At 34.1% G+C, this 24,570-nt stretch overlaps 3 protein-coding genes across 3 annotated transcripts; 1 reads left to right on the top strand and 2 right to left on the bottom strand.

Moving 5' to 3' along the window:
* Positions 1-635: 635 nt before the first annotated feature.
* On the bottom strand, positions 636-9,101 carry PGSIP6 (plant glycogenin-like starch initiation protein 6). The gene is made up of 10 exons (XM_020691395.2): positions 8,681-9,101; positions 7,843-7,963; positions 7,478-7,663; positions 6,972-7,135; positions 5,906-6,013; positions 5,650-5,787; positions 5,442-5,549; positions 4,766-5,048; positions 4,558-4,681; positions 636-1,005 (listed from the first exon to the last, which is right to left on the bottom strand). The coding sequence occupies exons 1-10, from the start codon at positions 8,927-8,929 to the stop codon at positions 864-866; spliced, it is 1,623 nt and encodes a 540-aa protein (XP_020547054.2). The 5' UTR covers positions 8,930-9,101; the 3' UTR covers positions 636-863.
* Positions 9,102-14,564: 5,463 nt separating this feature from the next.
* LOC105179680 (glucan endo-1,3-beta-glucosidase) lies at positions 14,565-16,664 on the top strand. Its single transcript, XM_020691392.2, has 3 exons — positions 14,565-15,659; positions 15,781-16,066; positions 16,444-16,664. Exons 1-3 carry the CDS (start codon positions 14,604-14,606, stop codon positions 16,470-16,472), a joined length of 1,371 nt encoding a protein of 456 aa, XP_020547051.2. The 5' UTR covers positions 14,565-14,603; the 3' UTR covers positions 16,473-16,664.
* A 5,090-nt stretch (positions 16,665-21,754) lies between these two features.
* Positions 21,755-23,748, bottom strand: LOC105179664 (actin-1). The gene is made up of 5 exons (XM_011103306.3): positions 23,669-23,748; positions 23,369-23,441; positions 22,884-23,277; positions 22,152-22,765; positions 21,755-22,061 (listed from the first exon to the last, which is right to left on the bottom strand). The coding sequence occupies exons 2-5, from the start codon at positions 23,426-23,428 to the stop codon at positions 21,996-21,998; spliced, it is 1,134 nt and encodes a 377-aa protein (XP_011101608.1). The 5' UTR covers positions 23,429-23,441; positions 23,669-23,748; the 3' UTR covers positions 21,755-21,995.
* Between the last annotated feature and the right edge of the window lie 822 nt (positions 23,749-24,570).

The following is a 24,570-nucleotide window of genomic DNA, read 5'->3' on the forward strand; positions in this document are numbered from 1 at the left end:
TGTGCGGAGGCTTTACGAACCGAACATAAATTTGCTCAACAAGTTGACTTGGAAAATAAAATGAATTTGCAATGTCAAGTAAAAAATAGAGGCTGCATCTTTGACGAGAATGAAAAACGTGACGAAAAATGCTGACCAATTTCGTTTGACGAAAATATCTTTGTGGGTTTTTGTTCAATAAAAACGAAAAAAAAGGAGAAAATATCTTTGTTGGATTTTGGAATTTTTATAGCCTTTTGGACAAAATAAAAGGAAACATTGAAATGAGAATAAGTGTGAAAAAATAAGACATTCAAAATTTGGGTACTAATTTTTATTTGGGTTAAATAATTTAACTCATTTAATTTTGTTTGGGTTAAATAAAGAATATTTTATTTTTTAACTTTATACTTTTACTTTATAACAATATTATTTATTGTTTATAAAGTAGCTATTAAATTTAATCAAAATATTTTCAATGATAAATTTATTCTATTATTATAATAATTATCATTTTATTGAGATAATATGAATAAGGTACAACACATGAGGCTTCTGACTATACCCAAAAATCCAAATGAAAGCAAAGATAAGCTTTCCAGGATGAGATGCCTAACTGAAATATTTAATATGCCAAACTCTTAAAACACCGGAAATCCATAAAACAGAGTGGCCTGCGTACCTTCCTTTCAGTAAAGGAAAATTGAGAAGCATTTACAACATTGTACAGATTGTTGCCTTGTGAGATTACAACCCACCTTTCTCACAGTCCACCAAATATTATACATAATTGAATCATCAAGAAAGAATGTTATAAGTTACAGGAGAAACACACTAGACCTGTTAAAGCAGTTAACTTACGGTACAAAAATCAATACTTCCAACTACCACAAATAACAAAAGTTCCTGGTCCTTTGTAAATCTCCGTCTTCGTAACCCCTCACGAACGCTCTTACTGAGAGGTGATCTGAAGCGTAAGTCATAAATGAAGCCAAGATAAGGCCTCCAGCTACCATCAAACCTACCCTGTTAAACAAGATAAACATTTATTATAATCTAAGAAACAAGGGCAGATTGTTCAGTAAGAACTCAAACATATATATATCTACATATGGATATGAATATATATATATATATATATATATAAATCTTCTTCGCCAGCTTCAAAGTTCATGATGATTTCACGTGTCACTCAATAGTTGATACCATGTAAAGACAGATAGTTCAGTAAGAACTCAAACATATATGTATATATATCATCTTAGTCAGCTCCAAAGTTCATGATGATTTCACATGTTTAGTGGGATCTTAGGTCTTATTATTGTGTATCTCCGGATTAGCGCTTACATTCATACGAAATTTCCATCTCACCACTGAAAGATGCTTCCTTCTCTGTCTTTTATCATTATGCAGGAAGATACTTCATCTCTTGGAAATTCAAGCATGAGACTCATTAACAAAGAATTCAATGGGGAACTGAATAACTGTTAGATCTCCATTATAACTCATTATCAACAGCTAGACTATGTGCAAGGTGGTATAACATTTGATTACGTGGATATTAATTTTGGAAACTTAGAGGGATCTACTTGTACGCACGGGAGGTTTGTACAATTTAAAGAAACAATATAATCACGTAAAATTTTAAGTGAAGTGTCAAAAAGTAGAGACTTCAGCGAGTACAAATTAGAACACATAAATTTAGTAGGTTGCTAATGTTCAGTGTCCCTCTAACGGAGCCAGCTACAGCTAATCTAGAATCTCAGACAAAAGTTTATCCATATCCTTCTTAATAGAAAGCATAATACTCAGTTCGATAAAAATTCTGAAACCTTGATGAAACTACGTGCCAAAACCGGCAACTCAAGTACTTCGGAATTCTACGTGTGTTTCTTTGAGCCAAATTGCCTTAACTCAACTTCAAGACAGGCTCAATTGTCTAACATATTTCAGAGGAGCTTTGTGTAGACTAATTTCAAAATGAGCTCCTACCATCTGTTTATAATCAGTCCCAATTTCTTTATGGAAAATTATTTTTCTTATACAATTGGAGTAACACATGTTAAATGAGACCTAATTCCTAAAAGGACATGAGGATATGTTAACCTGCTGCCAGACTAATAGCTTTTGGCTGTTAAATGCAGCCATCTATTAAAGAAGTAAGGTTACAGACGCTTATCCCCAATCACATGCAAGGTCTTAGACCTCACATTAAAGGACAATGCGTCAAGTTGGCTCAATCGTAAAGCAATCTTTATCGAATATAGAGCCTTCAAGAGTACCAATAAGTGCTTTGCACCTGCTTCATGTATAGAGAAGTGATGCAACTAATATTTCTGTCTCTTTGTTTTGACATTGACATATATTGGTTGTATATATTAGAAGGAAGATCTCATACAATATAATTATCAACTTTCACCAACTACTGAATCCACAAGGTTTTCCTCCTAATTACTTGTAACCATCTTACGGGATTTCATTCGTGTCATTTGTCTAAGTTTTCAATTTCAACACCCCCTCTGTCCCACAATGATGTCCACTTTACTATTTTATTTACTCCAAATCCTTGGCAATAGTTTAAAATAGGGATAATGAAACTCCCCTCCCCTAAGATTTGGTGTAATTACACTTACAACCCCTATGGTTTGGGAAATTACATCTAGCACTCATGATGTTTGCTTCCGCCTAAAAAATTAGTTCCTTCATTAGTCAAAATTCACGAAATTGCTGGTATTAACAAAAAAATTTATATTTACCCCCAATTAACATTATTACTTATTATAGGTCAAATAAATCTTTTTATAACCAAATTGCCCATACGTTTTCACGCGTTAATGCATGTCGAAGGTATATCTTCATTGTTATAAGGGTAGTTTAGTCCGAACAAAATTATTTGACATACAATAAGTTAGTAATAAGTCAGTCGAGGGTAAATATCAATTTTCATTCAATTCTTTTTGTTAGTATCAGCAAATTTAGTGAATTTTGTCTAATGAGGGAACTTATTTAGACGAAAACAAACTCCAAGAGTGCTAGATGTAATTACCCAAACCACAGGGGATCTACGTGTAATTACACCAAACCCGAGGGGAGGGGAGGGAGGGGAGTGTAATTATCCCTTTAAAATATAAATAAATTATTGTCCCATTTAATTTAAATTTAATAATATGAACATTAAATCTTACTTGCAATGTATCTCAAATATGGATGGATATCGCGCAGTATATTATACTTCTTCGGTTGTGCTTGATATGTCTCCAAGTTTAATCAAATCTAATAACATGTCCATTTTATTTAAGGACTCGTATGTGGCTGTTAAAAGTTGTCTTAACTTAATCAAAAGGGACTCAGTTTATACAAAGAGCATATAAGTGAAAACTAAACAAGAGACCAAATTAGTTCTTTCTATTACATATTAAATCTTATTTGTAATACAACTGAAATATGGGAATATCAAAAGAGGCGATCAAACACAAATCTCATACTATACATTACGTAAGGCAGCTTTATTGTCTTCTTTAGCGAAGAGCTTGATTTCTTCGCAAGATAAATTAAATTTTCATTAGATATGCTTTTTTATTTTAGGAGTCAGTTTGTGACTGGTAAATTTTTATCTTGTCTTAATCAACAGGGAACACTGTTAAAATAGAAGCCTACAAATGCAATCCGAAAAATGAGACAAACTACCTCTTTCTATGATATATGTATAATTGGTGATTTTGGACAAATGTGAATCAATTTGACTTTGTTGCTCCTTGGAAGATGTCATTGGTGGCATCCATTATGAGAAGGACGGGATATCTTATCTTGCATATAGGAATCAGACTAAAGAAATGAAGGGTTAAAGAATGATACTCAAGATTTTCATTCTGAAAGATAAAAGCCCCCTAAAAGTCTCCCAAACACCAAGAAGCCCAGGAAATCTAAAAGAAAAAGAAACCATCTCCATTTAAATATCTTCAAGGTTGCAACATTAAAGCAAAGTTCCCCTACAAAGATCTTTGATATTTGAAATCTTATCTCTCAGTTTGCAATCAGAAGTTTCAGCTGCATACTAATCTTCATATTTGTACCAATAACCACTTAATCAGTTTTATCCTTATAATTCCATATTCTTTGCTCTTATTTGAGCAAGTATAGGAAAGATCCATCCAGTCTCTACTTATAAACTTTCTGACGTGCCCAAATGCAAAAATTTATATTCGACCTTCAACAATAAATTTTATGAAGTATCAATAATCTCTTTGACTCTATTCTTAAAGAGGGAAAAGTCAAAACCAAAGCTCATAGTAAGGTAAACCAAATACCAATCGAACTCCAACAAATAATCACTCATTTGATTCCCAAGTCATATAACATTTTATTTGATACTATAAAAATAAATGCACAACTTCTAAAGCATGTTTACAAGTAGCCCAGCCTATTACATGTAAAACAAACACAACACCACATCATTCAAACATACAGTTTCCAAGTTCACAGTCTCCAGTAAATCTATAGTCAGAGTGTTTATAAGTGTGATGCAGACTTATTTTGAAGTAATGAAACAGAGGCAGGGGCAAAGATATAACAGAATACCTTAGGAAAAGAGCAGTGACTCCCAAAAGACAAGGTAACAGAGGAACCGCCAAGGCAAGAGATGCCATCCCTAACCCATAATAACATGCAGCAACATCACAAGAAGACATTTCTCGCAGATGGCCTAAACACATGTCAAACATCAATAAATCCAGCCATTTTGAGACACAAGCATGCAAAACTAAGTAATTTGCCACAACTACCATACCTTTTCTCGAATCATTATCTAAGGATTCAGGATTTGTGGAAAATGATGCCGTTTGATTGGCCACATACTTTCCCCAATGATGGACTACATGCAGATAGCTCCCAAACAATAGGAAGAACACTGTGAATGTCCATTCATAGACTAGAAGCAAACCAGTCCATGGCATAACTTGCCGAGGTACAATTGAAAATGAAAGTGCAAGGGAAAATAGAGCAGCCATGATACAAACAACCACTGACATGGCACCCAGAAAAACAGGCACCTTGTTTGCCGCATTTGGAAGCTGCATTCAATACATCAGTAGAAAATACACATTAGGAATTTGTCAAAAAGTTAAATGAAAAAGTATACATATAAATTTTTCCAAGAAACTCAATGTTTGATTGTTAAGCTAAAAAGTAGGGAACAGAACCATCATCTAATTTGACACTTAACCAGTATCTTAATTGAAACAAGGAAAACAACTAATCACATATCATATACATAAGTGAAACAAGGAAAGCTACCTAGTACATAATGATCCGACTACTGCACTAGGTATTCCTTTTCTTTTTCCTATGAGCATGCACAATAAAAATAGGATAACGACTAAGCTGGTTTTGATACAGACTAATTATAATCCAAATTGTAATAATAAAACCTTTACATTAATAAATTTTGAAGAGCAGAGCACCACCTGCTGATTAGAGCTGATGGTAGAGGAAGTTATGGAGGAGTAACCAAGGACACCTCCAGATCTCAACTTATAGTAGATGTGTCTAATATGATCAAGCAGTGATCGTGTCTGTTATAATAAGTAAACTGTAAGATATCAACGGTAAACAGTATGTTGACAAACTCTTGAAAAAAGAAAACAATAAACAGAAAATTACAAAGTTGCTAACCTGTAAGTAGGAGCGATAATAACAAAACATTAAGAACATAAGTGGAAGAAGGATAAGAAATGTGATTAGCAGTTTATCTTTAGGGTTTTGGCCCCCTCCAGTTCCTGGAAGAGTCTCATCAAGCTTTATCCTGGCATTCTGCAGCATCAAGAAAAGAAAATCATGCTACTGGTGATTGAAAGAAACAGATAACATTTGCCAACATGAAAGCACATAAAACCATCTGACATATAAAATTAAAAACATCGTGGTGTACCTGCCAGACATCAACAGGTTTAACAAGCCAATGTGTCCACCAATCCCAAGGTTTAAGAGGACCAAGTGTGTAATGAATAACACGAAGTTCTGCCTCATCAACCATCCACTGAAATAAGAGCACATGGAACTAAGAAATGAAACAGGCATGGATTTTACAAAATATCAAGACATCCTTCATCTGAAGCACTCTTACCATATGTGAACAAGCTGGCTGATCCTCTCCGATTCAAAATTTTAAAATATTTACAATCTTGACCATTCACATATACAAGATACATATCCTCTTTTCAGTATATATGTGGTCCCTCTATCATGGTTAATACACTGCTTTGACCATCCATGTTCTTCAAGAAAATGCAAATGGAATGATATCTCAAGCATATCTTAGATTTTCCAATACTAGCCCTACTAATTTTAACTGTGCAACAGTTACTGCATTAATGCAGCCAACTCCCCCTCACTATAATCTTCAGTGGTCTTAATTGGCGCTTAAAATCTATAGTGGACTATAAAGAAAAATATTTCTGATCAACAAGATATATGAGAGGATCATTAGAAAGAGAGGCTGGCATATCCAAAATAATCATGCATGTGTTGCAACTTTCTGAACAAAGGGTGAAATGCCAATTACCAAATACTATGTGAATGATCATGCACCATTAAAGTTCCTTTCTTCATCAAACCCTGCTTATACCAAATCCATTGCACAGTTGGTAGCATATATATGTTGTTTAAAAAATAGCACACATTTCAGATAGAATACCATCAGAAGTCATTGACTATTAAAAACGAACTATACACTGAATCCTACCCTCAAAGAGATATTTGGACATAGACAAACATGCGTGAGAAAACTTAAAAGAGTTAGGAACCTTGGGAACTAGGCACCCCTCCTCAAACAAGCCAAGTGGGATCAGCAGGTTTTGCAAAAGAATTAGCAGTTACTTAACTCTGTTCTACACAGTACCTTACCCCAAGCCATCATAATGTTTCGAAAAGCAATAGCAGCCTCACCTTGTAACAGGATACCACAAAATATGCAAACATAAGCATAAAGATTTTACCTTGTTAGCAAGCATGTAAAGGCCCACATCTGCATTATATAAAGTAGAAAGTCTCTCCATTTTGGGTATGGGTCTAGACTTCAGTTCCTCTGCAGACGCATATGGGTCAAAGATGCGTGCATTTGCAAAGTCAGGAAAATATGAATTGAGAAATCCTTGATCGCCTGTTAGAGACAGTCAAAAACATGAGACAGATGAGGCAGAAAAAAAAAAGTAGAATTCATAAATGCCATATTACTTTTTCTTAAAATAAGCACAAATTATTCATCAGGGAAAAAGTGCCATTTCAAGAAACAGCTTAATCTATGGCATAATGATTTTATTCAATAAGTTTTCAGTGGACATATATCCCGAATTCATAAGCAGAAATTGCAATAATATGTTCCATCTCAGTAATTTGAAAAATGTCAAGATTGAGGCTCTCTCAAAATTCTATAATGTACTTATTATGAGTTTTGTCAAACACATGCACACACATTAAGCATAGATGAAAAACAAGGCTACACCTCCTGTGTAGGAATACATTGTGTTCACTTTGGTCATCATGTCCTTGAACACTTCTTCTGATGGTTCAACCACCATGACTCCAGAATTCAGCCTTTCTGAGTGCTTCAAGTTGGCACAGAACTTTTGACATTTGAAAAGATCTTCAATGTTCTTTACCACAATTGTATCAGCATCAAGATATACCACTGCCAAAAGTGTAAAAGAACAAAGACCATATTACAAACAATTTTATTATGTTTTCTAAAATAAAAGAGTTGACATTCAACTAAGCAAAGCAGAAGCCAAAACCCAGCACATTTTTTAAGCTACAAGAATATTACCTAAACTTTCACTATAGAAATAAGTTACAACACTGAATAATCACCTTTTTTGTAGTCCGTCATATTAAATATTTTAAGCTTCGTATAGACACCCCAAAATCTCTTTGGACGCACTTGGTTGGGGTTTTCCAGTAAACTTATTGTCTTCACAATCCAGCCATCAGCCTGTACAAGAGAGCAATAACCACACATGAGATCATCCAAATCCAAAAACCAGAAATGAACACCTAGTAAGTATTCTCTGCACTAGCTCTATTTACCCAACAACCTCATAAGAGAATTGGTAAATGCACATGACATGTGAAACCAATCTAGCAAAGAAGAAAGCTAAAGTACCAAACCTGCGAGCTTATATAACACTTAGATAAATGCAGCAGACTCATACTGGCGACCCCTCCCACCTACTCCACCCCGACCCACGACAAGAAACCACCAAAACAAATTGAAAACTAATCAAACTCCCAAATGGTGCTTCACAATATATAATGCAAATCGGATAAAGGACCAGGGATTCATCTCATCCCTCTTACTACCGGGTTTAGAGGACATATCAAAATAAATAGAGCATTTTAAAAGAGTTAAAAAAAATCCCTCGCGCACTTGAGGTCTGATCAATTGACTCTGCGCTTCCCAACATGGAAATATTTTATAAACCAATGTGAACCAACCTCCTTAGAGTTACCACTTGAAGCAGCAACTTCACCCCACCAGAAACGAAATCAGTAATTCAACAAGCTCCAATCTTTACACAACCACTAAACAACTGAAGAGAAAATAAAACCCCACATCACCGGAAATCAACAAGTTCCTGACATCCACCACATCGGAAACGAGAAGAAGAAGAAGAAGAATCATAAAACTGGAAAAAGAAAATACAAGTACCTGAAGCAGCTTTTTAGCATAGTTGGAAACTCCATCGGAGACCAAAGCAACCATATCTTTGGTAGAACCCGTGTCACGAATCGACTTCCCCAATACTCGCACGCCGAGCAGGAATTCATCACCGTAGAGAAGCGTGACGTAGGCTTCTTCTGAATTCTGAGATCCCAAAGCTCCATCGAATCTGCACACCACAATCACCGATACCAATAATACCGAGGAAATAAACCCTAATCTCCACATACTCGACATCGTAATCCCGGAAAGTGGAGATCGGATGCAAAGTGCAAAGATCTGGGAAAGTTTTCAGGACTTGGGAATTTATTTCAATTCAAAATTCAGCGAATTCATTTTCAGCTTATTATACTACAGAAGAATACTAATAATTCTTTTTCTTTTCCTTATATTGATATTTGAATTTGAATATTGACATGGTCCTCGTTGTCGTCTCGCTGGTCTCTCTCTCTCTCTCTCTCTCTCTCTCTCTCTCTCTCTCATTCATTTTACTAAATTGCATAAAACCCCATTTATTTTAAAAACTGTGTCTAAAAATCCCTCTATTTTTAAAATAGATGAAAAAATCATATATTTCTTAAATCTAGCTGAATTGCCCTTCTCATTAATTAGTATTAAAATAGTTAAAAGAAACTTGTGATTTGTCTACTGTGTTGCCTTCCACTTAGCCCCAATTATTGAGTAAAAAAAATATAGTGAGAGAAAAATAAAAGAGGATTTCGCGTTTGAGCAGCCAAATGAGATTTAGGTTCATTAGTCGAAGGAAAAACTATAAATTTTAGGGATTTTAGGTTTTTTATGAACAAATATCTGCCCGCAATTCGAAATTTGTATTTTTTTAAGAATTAGTAAGTTTAAACAAGATTATCTATTATATCCAATTTGGAGCCAAAATATGAAAAGTAATTTATCTTTTTTATTGGCTTTATGTTAGAAATCATCAAGCCAATTGTTGGTTCTTTGTAAACTTAAACGATCTTTTTCAATAAAATATTAATTCAGAAATGTTCTTTGGACATCTCATTATATGCTTTGTACATTATATTTTTATGCATTTCAGTTGAAGCCTTTTTATCATAATTCTACAAACGCATTTTTAGAAGTAGAGCGGAACCTGAATGATTTCTATCTATGAAGGATCTTTCCTATTGAGTAGGGGTCGTGCTTTTGCTTCTACAAAAGGGAATCAAAAAAAGGAGGCTTACTCTCCCGGTTTAGATAGAAAGGGACAAAGTGTTGGATTTAGGATTTAGTCGTCTAAAGCGAATGAAGATCTCAGTCAATTATACCCATCCTCTCCTTTCAGTCGAGTGACTTCATACCTCTCCTTAGCAGGATCAGAACTCGAAGGCAGGAAAAGCATGAAGTAAGCTCAGTAAGCAGTAAACAATGAACGAAAGTCTGTCAGTAAAGACGCATTTAATGCTAAAGTTCTGTTCCCATGGGAGATATACTTCAATGGTGCATCCAGGATCGATGTAATTGAGCTCGACCAAAGAGGAAGTCAAGTACTAATAGGAAACGACAAAAGACAAGACTCGAGATGAAAGAAAAAGTATGCTCCCCAAATAAAGTATCTGCAAGTGAAAGGACGGCTGACAGGCTAGAATTGATCGAGAGAGGGAAAGTAGCGGCTTATATATAGTAGGGGAGTTTGGTTGCCGTCTTTCATTCCGAGACTGTTGGGCTATCACGAAAGCAAGTTGGAAAAGCAGTAGTTTACTCAGTTGATCGAGAGAAATGAATATTTGTATGCATTTTGATTGAAGTCCTTAGATCATAATGCTACGATTGGGTCGAGCATATGATGGTGATCATGAAATCAACCTTTAGGGTTTGATCTAAAATATGGCAAGTCGATGAATCGATCTAGAAGGAGCATTTGCCATGATTCCCTAGAGACTTGTACTAATTGATGTGTTCATATGATGATTGTCGAGTTTCATAGATAAATATGATGGTGTCTGGGCACTTTAATGGGAGTTTGATAAAGAGATATCAAGTTCACTAAATTGCTCCATAGGAGATGTCATATGAAACCCGGGCAAGATCAGTGAACTTGATTCTCTTTTATTATGATAGTGCAATAAGTGATCCTTTGACTTGAGGTTCCATAATGGCCTTATGATAGGAGGGGTTCTGACTTGATCATGGTTAATGAAGCTATTGTTCCCTCTATAGTTGTAAAAATTCTTGTAGAGAATAAATGTTTCAAGGGATAATTCATCAGATCGATAGTTCAAAATTTGATTACTTAGATTAATTTAATTTTGGACTTAGCCTTTTAAATTGATTGCGTTAATTTAAAAGGGCTTGGATTAATTAATTAGTTGGGCTAATTAATTAGTAGATGGGCTTATCTAATTAATGATGGGTTAGAAATAATTAGCTAGACTAACTATGATATTGGGTTTAATCGATAAATTAAATTTATTAATTAAATACATTTGGGCTTGTGTATATTTAATTAGATTGAATATTCTCATGGGTCTTATGTTGGGTATTTTATTTAGTTGGGTTAAATAATAAATTCAACAGATGAAGTATTAGACTTGATTTAATTTATTAGATAAATTAAAATAAGCCCGATCCAAATATTCAAATCCTAGCTGATTTTGGAGAAGACCAAGTTAAAGGTACCTCTTTTGGAAAGAGGTGTGGCCAAGTGGACTCTTTGGAAGAGTCCCTCATGGTTTATAGTGCACATATTGTGTAAGTTTTTTGGAGATTATTTGAGTAGAAGTTCAAATGACTAATTCTTCTGAATAATACACAACACTAGTGTAGCGTTTGGATTTGTAGTTTGAGTGTTTTGTTTTGTGTTTTGGAAATAGAAAAATAAAAATAGAGATAAATAAGTGTTGAAAATAGATGATATGCTTGGATTTGTATTTTGAGATAATTTAAAATATTTTAAAATAAGTGGTGTAGTTTGATGTTGGGATTTGGGAGACAAAAATCACTGTCCATTGTCAAATCATATCTTTTATATATAAATATTGTATGTTTAATATTGTATTTTTTGGAGACAAAAATCACTGTTTATTGTCAAATAATGTCTCTTTTATATTATATATAAGTGTATATATATAAATATATTATATATAGATAGTTAAAAAATAAAAAAAAAACACAGATAAGGTGTAAAAATACAAAAATAAATATTTAGTGTGTTTTATCTTATCTTGGAAAAAGCAAAAATATAAAACCAAACAAAGCCTAGGGGTTTTGTTGTTTCTTCTCTTTCTACCATTGATCACGAATTTTTTCTAAAATTCTCCATGTTATGTGTTCCTCTTGGTTTAAAACTAACTTAAGAACAAGGAAGATTGAAAATACACTAATCTCTCTTTTCTGATTCTTTTCTTGCTAGGACGAGAGCGGACTCAGGTTTTCTGTCTGGTGTGGGCACCTACAGAGGATTCTTATGGGAATCTAGCGTGCACAGATCTTGGAGAGGAACAACGTATATAGTGGATTAAAGAAAAAGATAAGGATAGTTTTTCTTTTAAATAAATATATTATAAATTTATTTTATTATTATAATATAATAAATTTATTGAAATAATACGAATCACATACAATCCATGTGCTTCTATTAGTGCACTCAAAACTGAAGTTAGAGGTCAAACACTAATGTTTGACTAAACTTAATTTAGTTCCAACTGAGTTTTCAGTTATATTTTTTTTATTCAGTAAATTACGGATACCTCTCCTAATAATTGATATAATTATAAATATTTTATTATTATTTAAAAATTATAAATACTCCTCTTATTTAATGTTGTCTAACAATTGATGCATTCTGTTAGTCTCTATTAATTTTTTATGATGAACCAGCCAATATATATATTTTAATTATGAATTTCAATATATATATATATATATATTAAAATTTTCTAACATATTTGTACGACTAATATACCCTATTGATTATTTACTTTATTCATCCTCAAATTTTTTATATTTTTTAAAAAAGAAAATCAATAAGGGTAAAGCAGTCATTTCCACCTCATCGTCTAGGGGATACATAATATTATTTTTATTTGAAAGAGTATTTGCAATTTTTGAATAACAAAAAGTCATTCGTAATTATATTAAACCTCAAGGGAGATAGTACAAATTATTATTTTTTTTTTTTACAAATTTTCTTGCATCTTCTATTGTAATTAATAAATGCATACCATATGTGCAAAATTAAGTAACCTATTTGTAAATGAGTGATAAAACTATATTTAATTCTAGGATCCAATTAAATGAATAATAGGATTATTTTTAATTAAATGAACGATAAAAAATTGGGATTATTTATTAATTGTATACTCTAATGTATTATATTTTAAAATTAAAAATTAGTAAGATGTTTACTTGATACGATAGACCTAAATCAAAAGCTAAATGACCTTACTGTCCCTCTTCTATTTTCAAGTCCATTTGAAAAATTCCGAAATCACATTTTTGCAGCCCTAAAATGTGGATCAAATCATCGTTTTTTTCGCACATTATTTATGTTGTAATATACTTTGAAGTAGTTTTTTCATGTTGAAAGTTAAATAATTTTCAAGTTTAGGAATGTCTTTGATTCCATATTTTATATATTTTACCACGACATATGATTATGCTTATTACAGATCGAATAATTTAAGCAAATATCAAATATTACACAGCCATATACATAATTCAAAATATAGCATAAATAAACTACTACAAAATTAAAATAAATTCTCACACAAAATTAGGATAAGTTCTCACACACACTCCACATTATGCAATATACACTGCGATACACGGATTTAAATTTTTCTGAAATAAACAATCGCGATCGTAATATTAAATGAAAATAGAAATTATGGGTAATAAATTACGTAGAAACTTACAAATAAAAATGAATCGTTATTACTAAATAATAACGCACAAATTGTTGCTGCAGTAAAAAAATTTAAAATAAAATTATCACTTAAAAAAAATGAATTGAAATTATCTACATGCTCTGTTGCTGCAAGTAAACAAAGACAAATCCCCCAAGAAAAGAAAAATTGAACGATGTCAGATTCGAGAAAATTTATGTTAAACCATGAAATATATTAGGAATAATACAATTATATTAGGTATTAATACAAAACTAAATCAACCTGAAACACATTAAAAAGAGAAAAAAAAAAAAAAAAAAGGGTCATGATTCACCTTTTCTGCTCAAAGAACAGCACTCTCTCAGTCTTCCCCAAAACGTCGAAGTTCAAGTGAGCAACAATGCAGCTGAAGAAAATTATGTTGGAGTGAGCAACTAAAGTCGAACAACAGGGGTATTTGTAAGTGAAGAATCGGGGACAAAGAGGACATTTCAAGTCCTTGCTCAATGGCCACTATTAGCAATTGGTGGGATGAGTTATGGAGGTTTTACAGTGAATAAGATTAGGCTTTTACTATTATTATATCGGGCTCCAATCTCTCAAAGTTATACTATTTTGTATATACAGACTAATCAAACGTAACCTAACAAAAATATATTTCCTACACATTACTCATGTATTACATATAATAAAAAAGTTTCCATAGAATTTAAATTAAAAAAATCAATCTAATTTTAACTCCGCTCTTGTACACCTGGGCACATTTGCCTTACTGGTCTTTTTTCTTTTTTTTTTTTTTGGTGTGTTGAATAGCAAGTAAATGATGATTTCCCTCTCGTGAGGAGCCCTGTTTTCAAGTTGTAGCCATTGGCATACCACCTTTTGACCAATTCAAATCTATTACAGTGAATAGGAGTTCGTTTTTGGCTTTCTGCCAACCACACGAATTATATTTCGAAAACTCACACAGTGTATATAAATGTCATTGTCGTTGTCACATTTCGTTCCATTATTAATAGATCTCCTACACTCTTTCTTCTTTTTTTTCTGTACAAACCGAAATGGCGGTGCCGTATTATCCCATCCGTGTGGCTGCAACAACACTCTTCCTGCTCGCCATCATCACCACCGTGCAGTCCATCGGTGTCAACTACGGCACCCTTGGGAACAACCTCCCCCCACCAGCACAGGTGGCACAGTTCCTCAAGGAAAAGACAATCGTCGACGGGGTCAAGATCTTCGACGTCAACCCCGATATCCTCCGTGCCTTTGCCAACACTGGCATTCATGTCACGATCACTGTCCCGAACGACCAGATTCCAAACCTTACTGTTGTCCGCAATGCCCGTCGTTGGGTCGCTGCCAATATCAAGCCCTTTTACCCTCAGACAAAGATACACTATGTTTTGGTGGGAAACGAGATCCTCCACTGGGGCCCACAGAACCTCAGAGATAACCTTGTGGCCGCTATGAGAACACTCTATAAGGCTCTCAGGATGGAGGGCATCAAGGATATTAAAGTCTCCACCGCACATTCTCTAGCAATCCTTGAACCAGCTGAGATTCCGAGCATGACCAGATTCCGTCCAGGATGGGATAAGGGAATACTCGCCCCAATGTTGCAGTTCCATCGCGCCACTAAATCCCCATTCATGGTGAACCCCTACCCTTACTTCGGTTACAACAAGGAGAAGGCCAATTTGTCTCTTTTCCAACCCAACAGAGGAATATTTGACGTCGGAACAAAAATCTTGTACAATAACATGTACGACATGCAGTTGGACTCAGTATACATCTCGATGAAGAAACTGGGATACGGAGATGTGAATATATCAGTGGGTGAGACGGGGTGGGCATCAATGGGGGAAACCTACGAACAACCAAAGTGTTCTGTGGTCAATGCAGCATCGTATAACCGAGCATTGGTCAGGAAGTACGAGTCTGGAAGCGGGACGCCCTTAATGCCTGGTAGGAAGTTCGAGACGTATATATTCGCGTTATTCAATGAAAATAAAAAACCAGGCTCTCTAGCTGAGAGGAACTTTGGGCTTTTCTATCCAAATTTCTCACCGGTGTATGATGCTGGCATCATGCGGGTAGCAGCTAATCCCGTAAAGGTAATACCTACATAGTTTTGCTAAATCTATAGACAGAAATTAGATTTTATACTTTGACGAACATAATAATTTTTGCATGATAAAAGCTTAATAGATAATATCTACTGTATTATGCATGCAGAGTGCTCCAATCCCAACACTGCCGGTGGCACCAGCAACTACAGGTGGTAAAAAGTGGTGCGTGCCAAAGTCAGACGCTAGCTATGCTGCATTGCAGGCGAACATCGACTATGTGTGCAGCCAAGGCATAGACTGCAAGCCCATTCAAGCAGGCGGTGCATGCTTCACTCCTAGCACCGTGAGGTCTCACGCCTCATTCGCCATGAATTCTTACTATCAGACCAAAGGCCGCAGCGATTTCAACTGTGACTTCTCTGGCACCGGTTTCCTCACCTCTAATGACCCAAGTAACTCTCTCTCTCTCTCTATAGAAGCATCACATGCATATTCACCATATTGAAGACTTTTTGTTTAATCTTATTTCAACAAAAATTCTTACTCGAATTAAATTTGATCGAATCAAACCAATCACAAAGCAAGTATTACACTTGCTATGTGATTGGTTACTTTCTTGGAGTTGTATACCAATCACATGGCAAGTGTATTGCACTTGACATATGATTAGTTTAGATTCGACTAGTCAGGACCAAGCTTGAATTTCCCCTTATTTCAATTGATTTACTCAAATTATTTAAGAGACCAAATTTAGCATTTCATTAATTATATTTTTCTTGTCGTTATCATTAAATGGTTTTTTAATTTCCTAATTGATTATTTTTCCCAGGTATTGGCGGTTGTAAATATGTTTCTTGAGAAGATGCTGCTTTTGTTGACAAAGAGTATTTATCCAAAATTAAGTTCCTTTAGATTGCCATATGGTAGTATTGTACAGAAAAAGAAAGGGGGAAGAAAGTAAGGAGATCATTTTGTTATCTTTTTTTATTCTTATCTTCTTTTTTTCTATTGCAAAAATACAACAAATACTTATATCTATATTTTTTTTTATCTATATCTATATTTATATCTATATATCTATATATATATACCATATATAAAAGTATGAATTCTATGTGTTTGTTCCCCATCGTGAAAATATAATTAATTATGTATTTTTTTAATAATAAAAAAGAGTTAATTATAAAAGAAAAAATACTATAAAAAAAGACTATTTAATAGTTCGAATACACTACAAAAAAAGAGTCATTTGAAGAGGATAAAATGACAATTCCAATGGTCTTTCGAACTTTTGAGAAATGGAATTAGGACGCTGACGTCACAGTCCTCTTATATTCCATCCTTTATTTTTATAACGATCGGACTGTTACAAACATTGTTATCATTTTTGTGTTACAAGTTGTGTTCCTACTGCCATGCCAAAGTTAGAATGGTAAATTATTGTAACACAGTTTGGAATGATTTTTAAACATTAGAATGGCCCGCTAATTGTAGATAAGTACCATTCCAAAATGAGGTCCAAAATCTATTGGGAAAAGGGACAGTTGATAAAACCATTCCAAAATAATGTACAATTTGAGACGATTTAAGTATTTAGAAAAACTTGTATTACAACACCCGTTCCTAAATATGGTACTTGTGGGAAATAGTATGTGTTTCAAGTACAGTTCCAAAATGAGTTACAATTTGGAACGATCTTAGTGGATAGAAAATATTGTATTACAATACTTGTTCCAACTGCATTACAATGCTAAATTTTAACGGCTACTTTGTCGTTCCCACACCGTGTTCCAATACCCGTTCCTAAATGTAGTGCAATGACTATATTTTAAAGATTATTTTTGGAGTGTCAAACACTATTTCAATGTTTATTCTAAATTTTCTTATATATATGTTGATTTTTTTTTATTTAATCTTACTATCTTCTTGTATTCTTATACTCTCTCTCTCCCTATTTCCTCAATCTCTCTTTAATTTTCATTGATCTCTCACTATCTCTCTTGCATTCTTATACTCTCTCTCTCTCTCTCTCCTCAATTTCTCTTGAATTTTCATTGATTTTTAAAGCTATTTTGATCAGGTAACAACTCAAACCTTTTTTGGTCAATTAAAATGCATGCAAAACTTATTAATTAGTTATATTTGTTCTACTTTTGTTGATTAAATTTAAAGCACTTAATGAGGTAAATTTTGATATGTATATGAAAGGGTTTATGTCGAAGTATTATAATTGTGCTTTCCATGGGGATGAGAGGCTGCAGGAGTACTTTTGATACCGCTATCGAGCCCCCTGCGCCAGGAGGAGCAAACTCCAGCTACTCAGTAGGAGAGTACTATTATGCACTAGGGTGATGCGACGTAGATGATTGGGCACAGAGGATGGTTTTCGATTCTGCCGAGCCTGCTTTCTAGTCTTCTAATTATAACTCGGAGGGTGTGCTTGATGATGGTACGAGGTCCTGCTCTACTGATGTCGGGTCTACTTCGAGCCGCACATTCTTTGCAATTAAAGCAGACTCCGTAGAGATGAAGATCTCACAAGCAATGACGATCGTATTCAACAGTTTATTTTCAACCACTCTGGCCGAGCAAGTGGTATCTCAAAGAAGAGGTGGCTCAGCGGTTTAGAACTTCACATAATCGAGACATACATCTTGTGCAACTGTGAAGTAGTCACGCCATACTACAAATAAGTGTATAGATAGTGATAGTTTTTTCAAATATTGAGAGTTTGAACACATATATTTATATATATCCTTTTCTTAATAAAAAAAAGGTCGTTTTAAAATGAACTCTACGAGCATCACCATTTGGAGGACCTAAACATCGATCAACTAGTAGCAACTGAATTCACGGATTGGTTCATATGTTGTGTAAGTGTCAAACCTCGTATATTGTGTTATAACTAGTGTGAAACATCATTCATAAATTGTCTTTTCTATGTGAATTGCTGGTGAAATCTGAATTGAACTACACGAATTAACAAGTTGTTGAAGTTGTATTATTGGGATCCTAGGGCAGAGGTGAAGACGTTCCAGTGTTACTTCGTGAATGGTTACAATTTTCACACTGAACATCACAATGTAGACAAGTCAGCTATGAAATACAGGGTGTATGTGAAAGCTCATCATATACAGACACAAACAGTAACTTCGATAGGATACTCGAAGAGATAATTTAGTTAGATTACCCACTTATTCCGGACATGGACATTGTTATGTTGAAGTATTGTTAGATCGACATGGTAAGAGGTATAAAAATACACGGTCGTTATCAACTTGTTGATGAAAATTTCAAGAGGTGTAGCAAAAGAAAGAATCATTAATTCTGGCGCAACAAGCAATACAAGTATACTACACAGAGTACCCGAGCATGAAGAGAGACAAAGCCGATTGGATGAGTGTAAGCTCAAAGAATAATTGATGACTCTTGATCGGCCGAAGTCACATATCAGCTAGAGGAAACCATATCTACTCCAGATGCTACTATAGACAACCAAACGTACAACCTACATGATCTAAATGGTATACAATTAGTTGTTGATCTTTCTGTGGCACGTCAACAGGGAGTAAGTACATCCCGTTCAACAAATGGTGAATCTGATGACGAATATAGCTTTGATGAGGATTACGAGACTGAATAGATCCATGATTGAGTGTTTAATGTTTAGTTATCGTTCTTACTTGTAATGAAAGTTTTAAGTTTATACATTCTATTAATTGTGAAATTTAATTTTTTTTCGATAGACTATTTAATAATCCTAATATATACCTCTAAACTACTTAGATCAACAATGATAAATATATCCATTATAAAAAATAAATCAAAAAATAATATTTCTATGTGATTAATTTGTTAGAAGAGATTTTTAAATACTTTAAGATAATAGGGCACCGTTAAATTTAAAATGGAATGGCGTCTGAATAATATATAAAATACTAATATAAACTTCAAAAGATAAAAATAAAAATAAATTAATATAATGAAATTTTAAGTAAAACTTATCTATCTTATTAATTAGAAGTGCTTTTGAAAATTAATATGAGTAACTTCCAATTAAATAATTTAATTTGAATTTTAAGATTCGATAATTATTTTTTAGATTGTACTTTCTCGTATTTTATTTTTTACCATAATATTATGGAAGAAAAGTAATACTAATAGGTACAACTTACGATTATGATAAAATATATATAATAGCTAGAATGTCTTAACTGTTTATTCCTATTGTTAAAAGAAATTCATACCTGACTTTAGGCCACAATTCGGTCGTCTCTAGGGCATTCTAGCTAATCATTTGATTGTTGGCGCGTCTGGTGGGGCAGTTGCGCACTTCCACCGCAAGCTTCGGCTCTTTCGGGATGGAGCCGTTGCGCACTTGACCTCGACTATTAGACAACCAATCGACAACCACTTATTGTCAAAGCCTTAATGTTTGTTTTTGTGTTTTTACACCTTATCTGCGTGTTTTTCTGTTTTTCAACTTTTTATATATAATATGTATATATACATAATATAAAACAGACATGATTTGACAATAAACAACAATTTTTGTCTCCCAAAAGTACAACATTAAACATAAAATATTTATATATATACATATTTATATATAAAATATATGATTTGAAATTGAACAGTGATTTTTGTCTCCCAAATCCCAACATCAAACTTACACCACTTATTTTAAAATATTTTAAATTTTCCCAAAACACAAATCCAAACATATCATATATTTTCAACACACACTCACTTATCTCTATTTTTCTCTCTTTATTTCCAAAACACAAAACAAAACAACTAAAACACAAATTCAAACATAATAATGTAAGTATTTTGTTCCCAAAATTCTTGGGATTACAAAATGCTTGGGAGTTGAGTGGGCAATTGATATGAAAGATTTCAACTGGCATAAATTTCATAATCACAATTAATTAAATTGCGAGTCACATCTTTTGCAATATTTATGAAGCATAATTTCGTCATCAGTATATTAATGAGGAGCATAAATCAAGAAACACATTAATAAAATGGCTACAAAGGGATATTACTAAAATGCAGTTACCAACTTTAACCCTATCAAATGAAATTTGGACAAAATGAACGAAGAAGATAACTTTTCTTATTTACCAAATATTATAAATATATCCTCCTTAGTTCATTTGCATACATTGGATTTTGAAGAGAGAGATAAAAATTAGAAAAGTTCTAACTCATTTGTACGTATTGAGAGCTACAATTGTATTATGTAGACTAAAAATAAAATAATTTATTTTGTGTAATATCAACATCCAATCAAAATAGAAGAAAAATACAAGCAACTTCTTGTGATATTGTAAATGAGTAAATTACTCCTTTATGAAAAAAAAAATAATTTATCTCCCTGTATTTTCTAAAATGCAGCAATTTACCTTCCTATGTTTTTTAAATAAAAAATTAAATGTTGCAATGCAACTACAAGGATACATTCCCTATTAAAGAAGGAAATCAAAAGTAAAATACTAAATTAACTCACTTAATCTTGATTGATTTAAAATTCTAAGAAATGTTTAATAAAGTCAATACATAAATTGATAAAAAATATGATGCAGTATCTTGGGAAGATGATGGAAATATTAAACGATTGAAATTCAAATGCCAAGCATGCATATGGGAGATAATTAATAATTTTATCGAGAAAACTCGAGATCTATGAAACCATCAAGAGGATTTCTCTTACCAATAATATCGAACAAGTAAAAAAAATAATGAAACTATGTGTTTACGGAACCACTTATATAATTATATTTTTATTTAGCTTTTTAAATTTCATCGAATCGATAGCTTTTACTATAATGAATTTTAAAAGTTCATACTCATTAAGCTTAATGAATAGAATCATAGCATTTATAAAGTACTTATTGAATTTCAAAATAATATTTCTTAATTATGAAATATTTTATAGTTTTACTTGATTAAATTTTTAAATAATGTAATCATTTTATCAAGATAATAGTATAGGAAACACGTAATTCGTACTGGTATTATAAAATTATGTACCGAAAACGAAAGTCTTCTCTTCCATAACATGAGCACAAATTTTCGTAACGATACTAGAACGAATGCTATTGCAAGGAAACACTTCTGTTACCAAAACCGTGGCAACGAAGGGGAAATTCATTACAAGAACTTTTAGCATCGGGCTTCGGAGGACAAGACTCATAACGAGCACACTGCGCTGCCCAAGCATCTTGTGACAAAAATTACACTTATTATAAAAAACTCTTCCTTACGAAAAATGAAATTTCTTATAATGTTCTCCTAAAGAAAACGTCGAAAATCTTGAATAAAATAAAATAAAACAAAAAATCAAATAATTGGTACGTAGCTCTTTGTAGTGCCTGATTAGAAGCACTTTCTGTGGACAATTGATGGACCTGCTTCATCGTATTCAGCCTTTGCTATCCACATCTGTACAAAATATGATTGGATTAGAATATGTGAAGGATCGATATATGTTCCATCATCAATTAATTATGTGTTGTGTAAGACCCTAATTACCTGTTGGAAAGTGCTGAGAGATGCCAAGATGGAGCCCCCAATCCAGACACTGTACTTCCTTTCAGGAGGAGCAACAACCTTAATTTTCATGCTACTTGGAGCTAAGGCTGTAATTTCCTTGCTCATCCTGTCAGCTATTCCAGGGAACATGGTAGTACCACCACTGAGTACGATGTTGCTGTAAAGGTCCTTCCTGATGTCGACATCGCACTTCATGATGGAGTTGTATGTAGTCTCATGGATGCCAGCTGCTTCCATTCCGATCATTGAGGGCTGGAACAGAACCTCGGGACACCGGAATCGCTCATTGCCGATGGTGATCACCTGCCCATCTGGCAGCTCAAAGCTCTTCTCAACCGAAGAACTAGTTTTTGCAGTCTCAAGTTCTTGCTCATAGTCTAGAGCAATGTAAGATAACTTCTCCTTCATGTCTCTCACAATTTCACGCTCCGCGGATGTGGTGAAAGAGTAGCCACGTTCGGTCAGGATTTTCATCAAGTAATCAGTAAGGTCACGGCCAGCCAAGTCGAGACGAAGGATGGCGTGTGGGAGGGAGTAGCCCTCATAGATAGGGACGGTGTGGCTCACACCATCACCAGAGTCCAACACAATACCTAAGCAGGAAATGTAATAGGAAATTACCCTTTGGAAGCTGCCATCACTAGCTCAAAAATCCTAACAACATCTCATCATTCTAAATTGTACATCAATCACATTGAAAGCTTATCTTACCAGTAGTACGACCACTAGCATACAGGGAAAGCACGGCTTGAATAGCGACGTACATGGCCGGAGCGTTGAACGTCTCAAACATAATCTGAGTCATCTTCTCCCTATTAGCCTTGGGATTGAGAGGTGCTTCAGTTAGGAGGACGGGGTGCTCCTCTGGGGCAACACGAAGTTCATTGTAGAACGTGTGATGCCATATCTTCTCCATGTCGTCCCAATTGCTCACTATCCCATGCTCTATCGGGTACTTGAGAGTTAAAATACCACGCTTGGATTGAGCCTCGTCTCCAACGTACGCATCCTTTTGCCCCATACCCACCATAACTCCAGTGTGACGGGGGCGCCCGACGATGCTAGGGAATACAGCTCGTGGAGCATCATCTCCAGCAAATCCAGCCTACAACCAGTACAAAAAGCAGCCTCTGGCTATTAGTGAACAAAGCATTGCGACATTGCATGCCCAGAAATTTTAGATTACATGTATGTACCTTAACCATTCCTGTCCCATTGTCGCACACGAGAGGCTGAATGTCCTCCGCTTCTGCCATCTTATACTACTTTCTGTACTCAATTAGTAAGTTTCAGTAAGTACCCCAAAATGAAGCTGCACATGCACATGCATGTCACTCTACACTACACTACACTACACTACACCAAAAATTCTAGCCCGAACCCAATTCGATCCGCCGAACATTCAATCAAATCTGATTCGGGCAAGAATTTTTCCATTAACAATTACAAGCAACAATCTAGAAAATGAGAATGAAAATGCAAAACTATGTGTATACCTTTTGAAAAGTGCAAATTCTTGGAGGGTAAACAGATGGGAAGAGACGAGGAGAGGACTGTGTATGTATGTATGTATATGTCTGCAGTTAGCGAATTTGGGAATAGTGAGTTGAGCTGTTTATATAAAGGGAATGTGTTATAATTAAGTAGTATGAATGAACGGTGGAGGGCAAAAGGTTGGTTGGGTCATCGTTCTATTTCCATTCTCTAGAATTTGAAATCGGTGGTGGCCGCATCCCACTTCCTATTTTTATGCTTCTACGCTCATTTCATCTCAATTCATTCACTCCATTCCTTTTTTCTTGCTCTCTCAAACATTTTACATTCATTTTCTTCTTTACGTAATTCTCTTTCTCTTTCCTATTGTTAAATACAAATTACTTTGGTGTAAAATCAAATAAGTATAAGAATTCACTTAATTTGCCCCATATTTTGTAAACGAGACGGGTAAAATACTTTTTTAGTCCCATAAAATAAGGGTAGATTTTTTTTTGGTATCATAAGTATGGGCGGGTCTGACTTTTAGTCACATAAAATTTATAATCACGCGTTATTAGTCTCGAAAGATCATGTGCGGTGTGGATTTCATGCTAAAAATGCGTTGTTTGCGGCTAAATCACAACGTCCTTTTAGTCTGGGATAAATCCAAATTACCCTCCTAAACTATCGAAAAATGACAAAAATCACCCTGAAAAAGAAAAAAAAAAAAAACCTCTCTAATCTTTTAATAAAGAAGCATATACCCTGCAGGGCAGTGTAGTTCATTCGCCCATTTTTGCGATTGGTTTAACTAAAATAGTTAAATCATTTGCAAAATGGGCGAGTGAACTACATTGCCTAGTAGACGGGGGTAATATGCTTTCCTTTTTTTTCAAATTTTTTTTTTTTGCCCATTTTCATA

This window comes from Sesamum indicum, linkage group LG4 (assembly GCF_026168435.1).
Source record: "Sesamum indicum cultivar Baizhima isolate 11 linkage group LG4, ASM2616843v1, whole genome shotgun sequence".
In the NCBI taxonomy this organism is placed as follows: domain Eukaryota; kingdom Viridiplantae; phylum Streptophyta; class Magnoliopsida; order Lamiales; family Pedaliaceae; genus Sesamum; species Sesamum indicum.

What these genes read in the sequence shown, in the direction of transcription:
- LOC105179664 (XM_011103306.3), bottom strand. Translation starts at nt 23,428, where the DNA reads ATGGCAGAAGCGGAGGACATTCAGCCTCTCGTGTGCGACAATGGGACA. An exon ending in ATGGGACAGGAATGGTTAAG is followed by an intron (nt 23,278 to 23,368) that starts GTACATACATGT and finishes TACTGGTTGTAG; the next exon opens with GCTGGATTTGCTGGAGATGA. An exon ending in TGCTAGTGGTCGTACTACTG is followed by an intron (nt 22,766 to 22,883) that starts GTAAGATAAGCT and finishes TTTCCTGCTTAG; the next exon opens with GTATTGTGTTGGACTCTGGT.
- PGSIP6 (XM_020691395.2), bottom strand. Translation starts at nt 8,929, where the DNA reads ATGTCGAGTATGTGGAGATTAGGGTTTATTTCCTCGGTATTATTGGTA. An exon ending in AACCTGTTGATGTCTGGCAG is followed by an intron (nt 5,788 to 5,905) that starts GTACACCACGAT and finishes TTGATGCTGCAG; the next exon opens with AATGCCAGGATAAAGCTTGA. An exon ending in CCATCAGCTCTAATCAGCAG is followed by an intron (nt 5,049 to 5,441) that starts GTGGTGCTCTGC and finishes TATTGAATGCAG; the next exon opens with CTTCCAAATGCGGCAAACAA.
- LOC105179680 (XM_020691392.2), top strand. Translation starts at nt 14,604, where the DNA reads ATGGCGGTGCCGTATTATCCCATCCGTGTGGCTGCAACAACACTCTTC. An exon ending in TAGCAGCTAATCCCGTAAAG is followed by an intron (nt 15,660 to 15,780) that starts GTAATACCTACA and finishes TTATGCATGCAG; the next exon opens with AGTGCTCCAATCCCAACACT. An exon ending in CCTCACCTCTAATGACCCAA is followed by an intron (nt 16,067 to 16,443) that starts GTAACTCTCTCT and finishes TATTTTTCCCAG; the next exon opens with GTATTGGCGGTTGTAAATAT.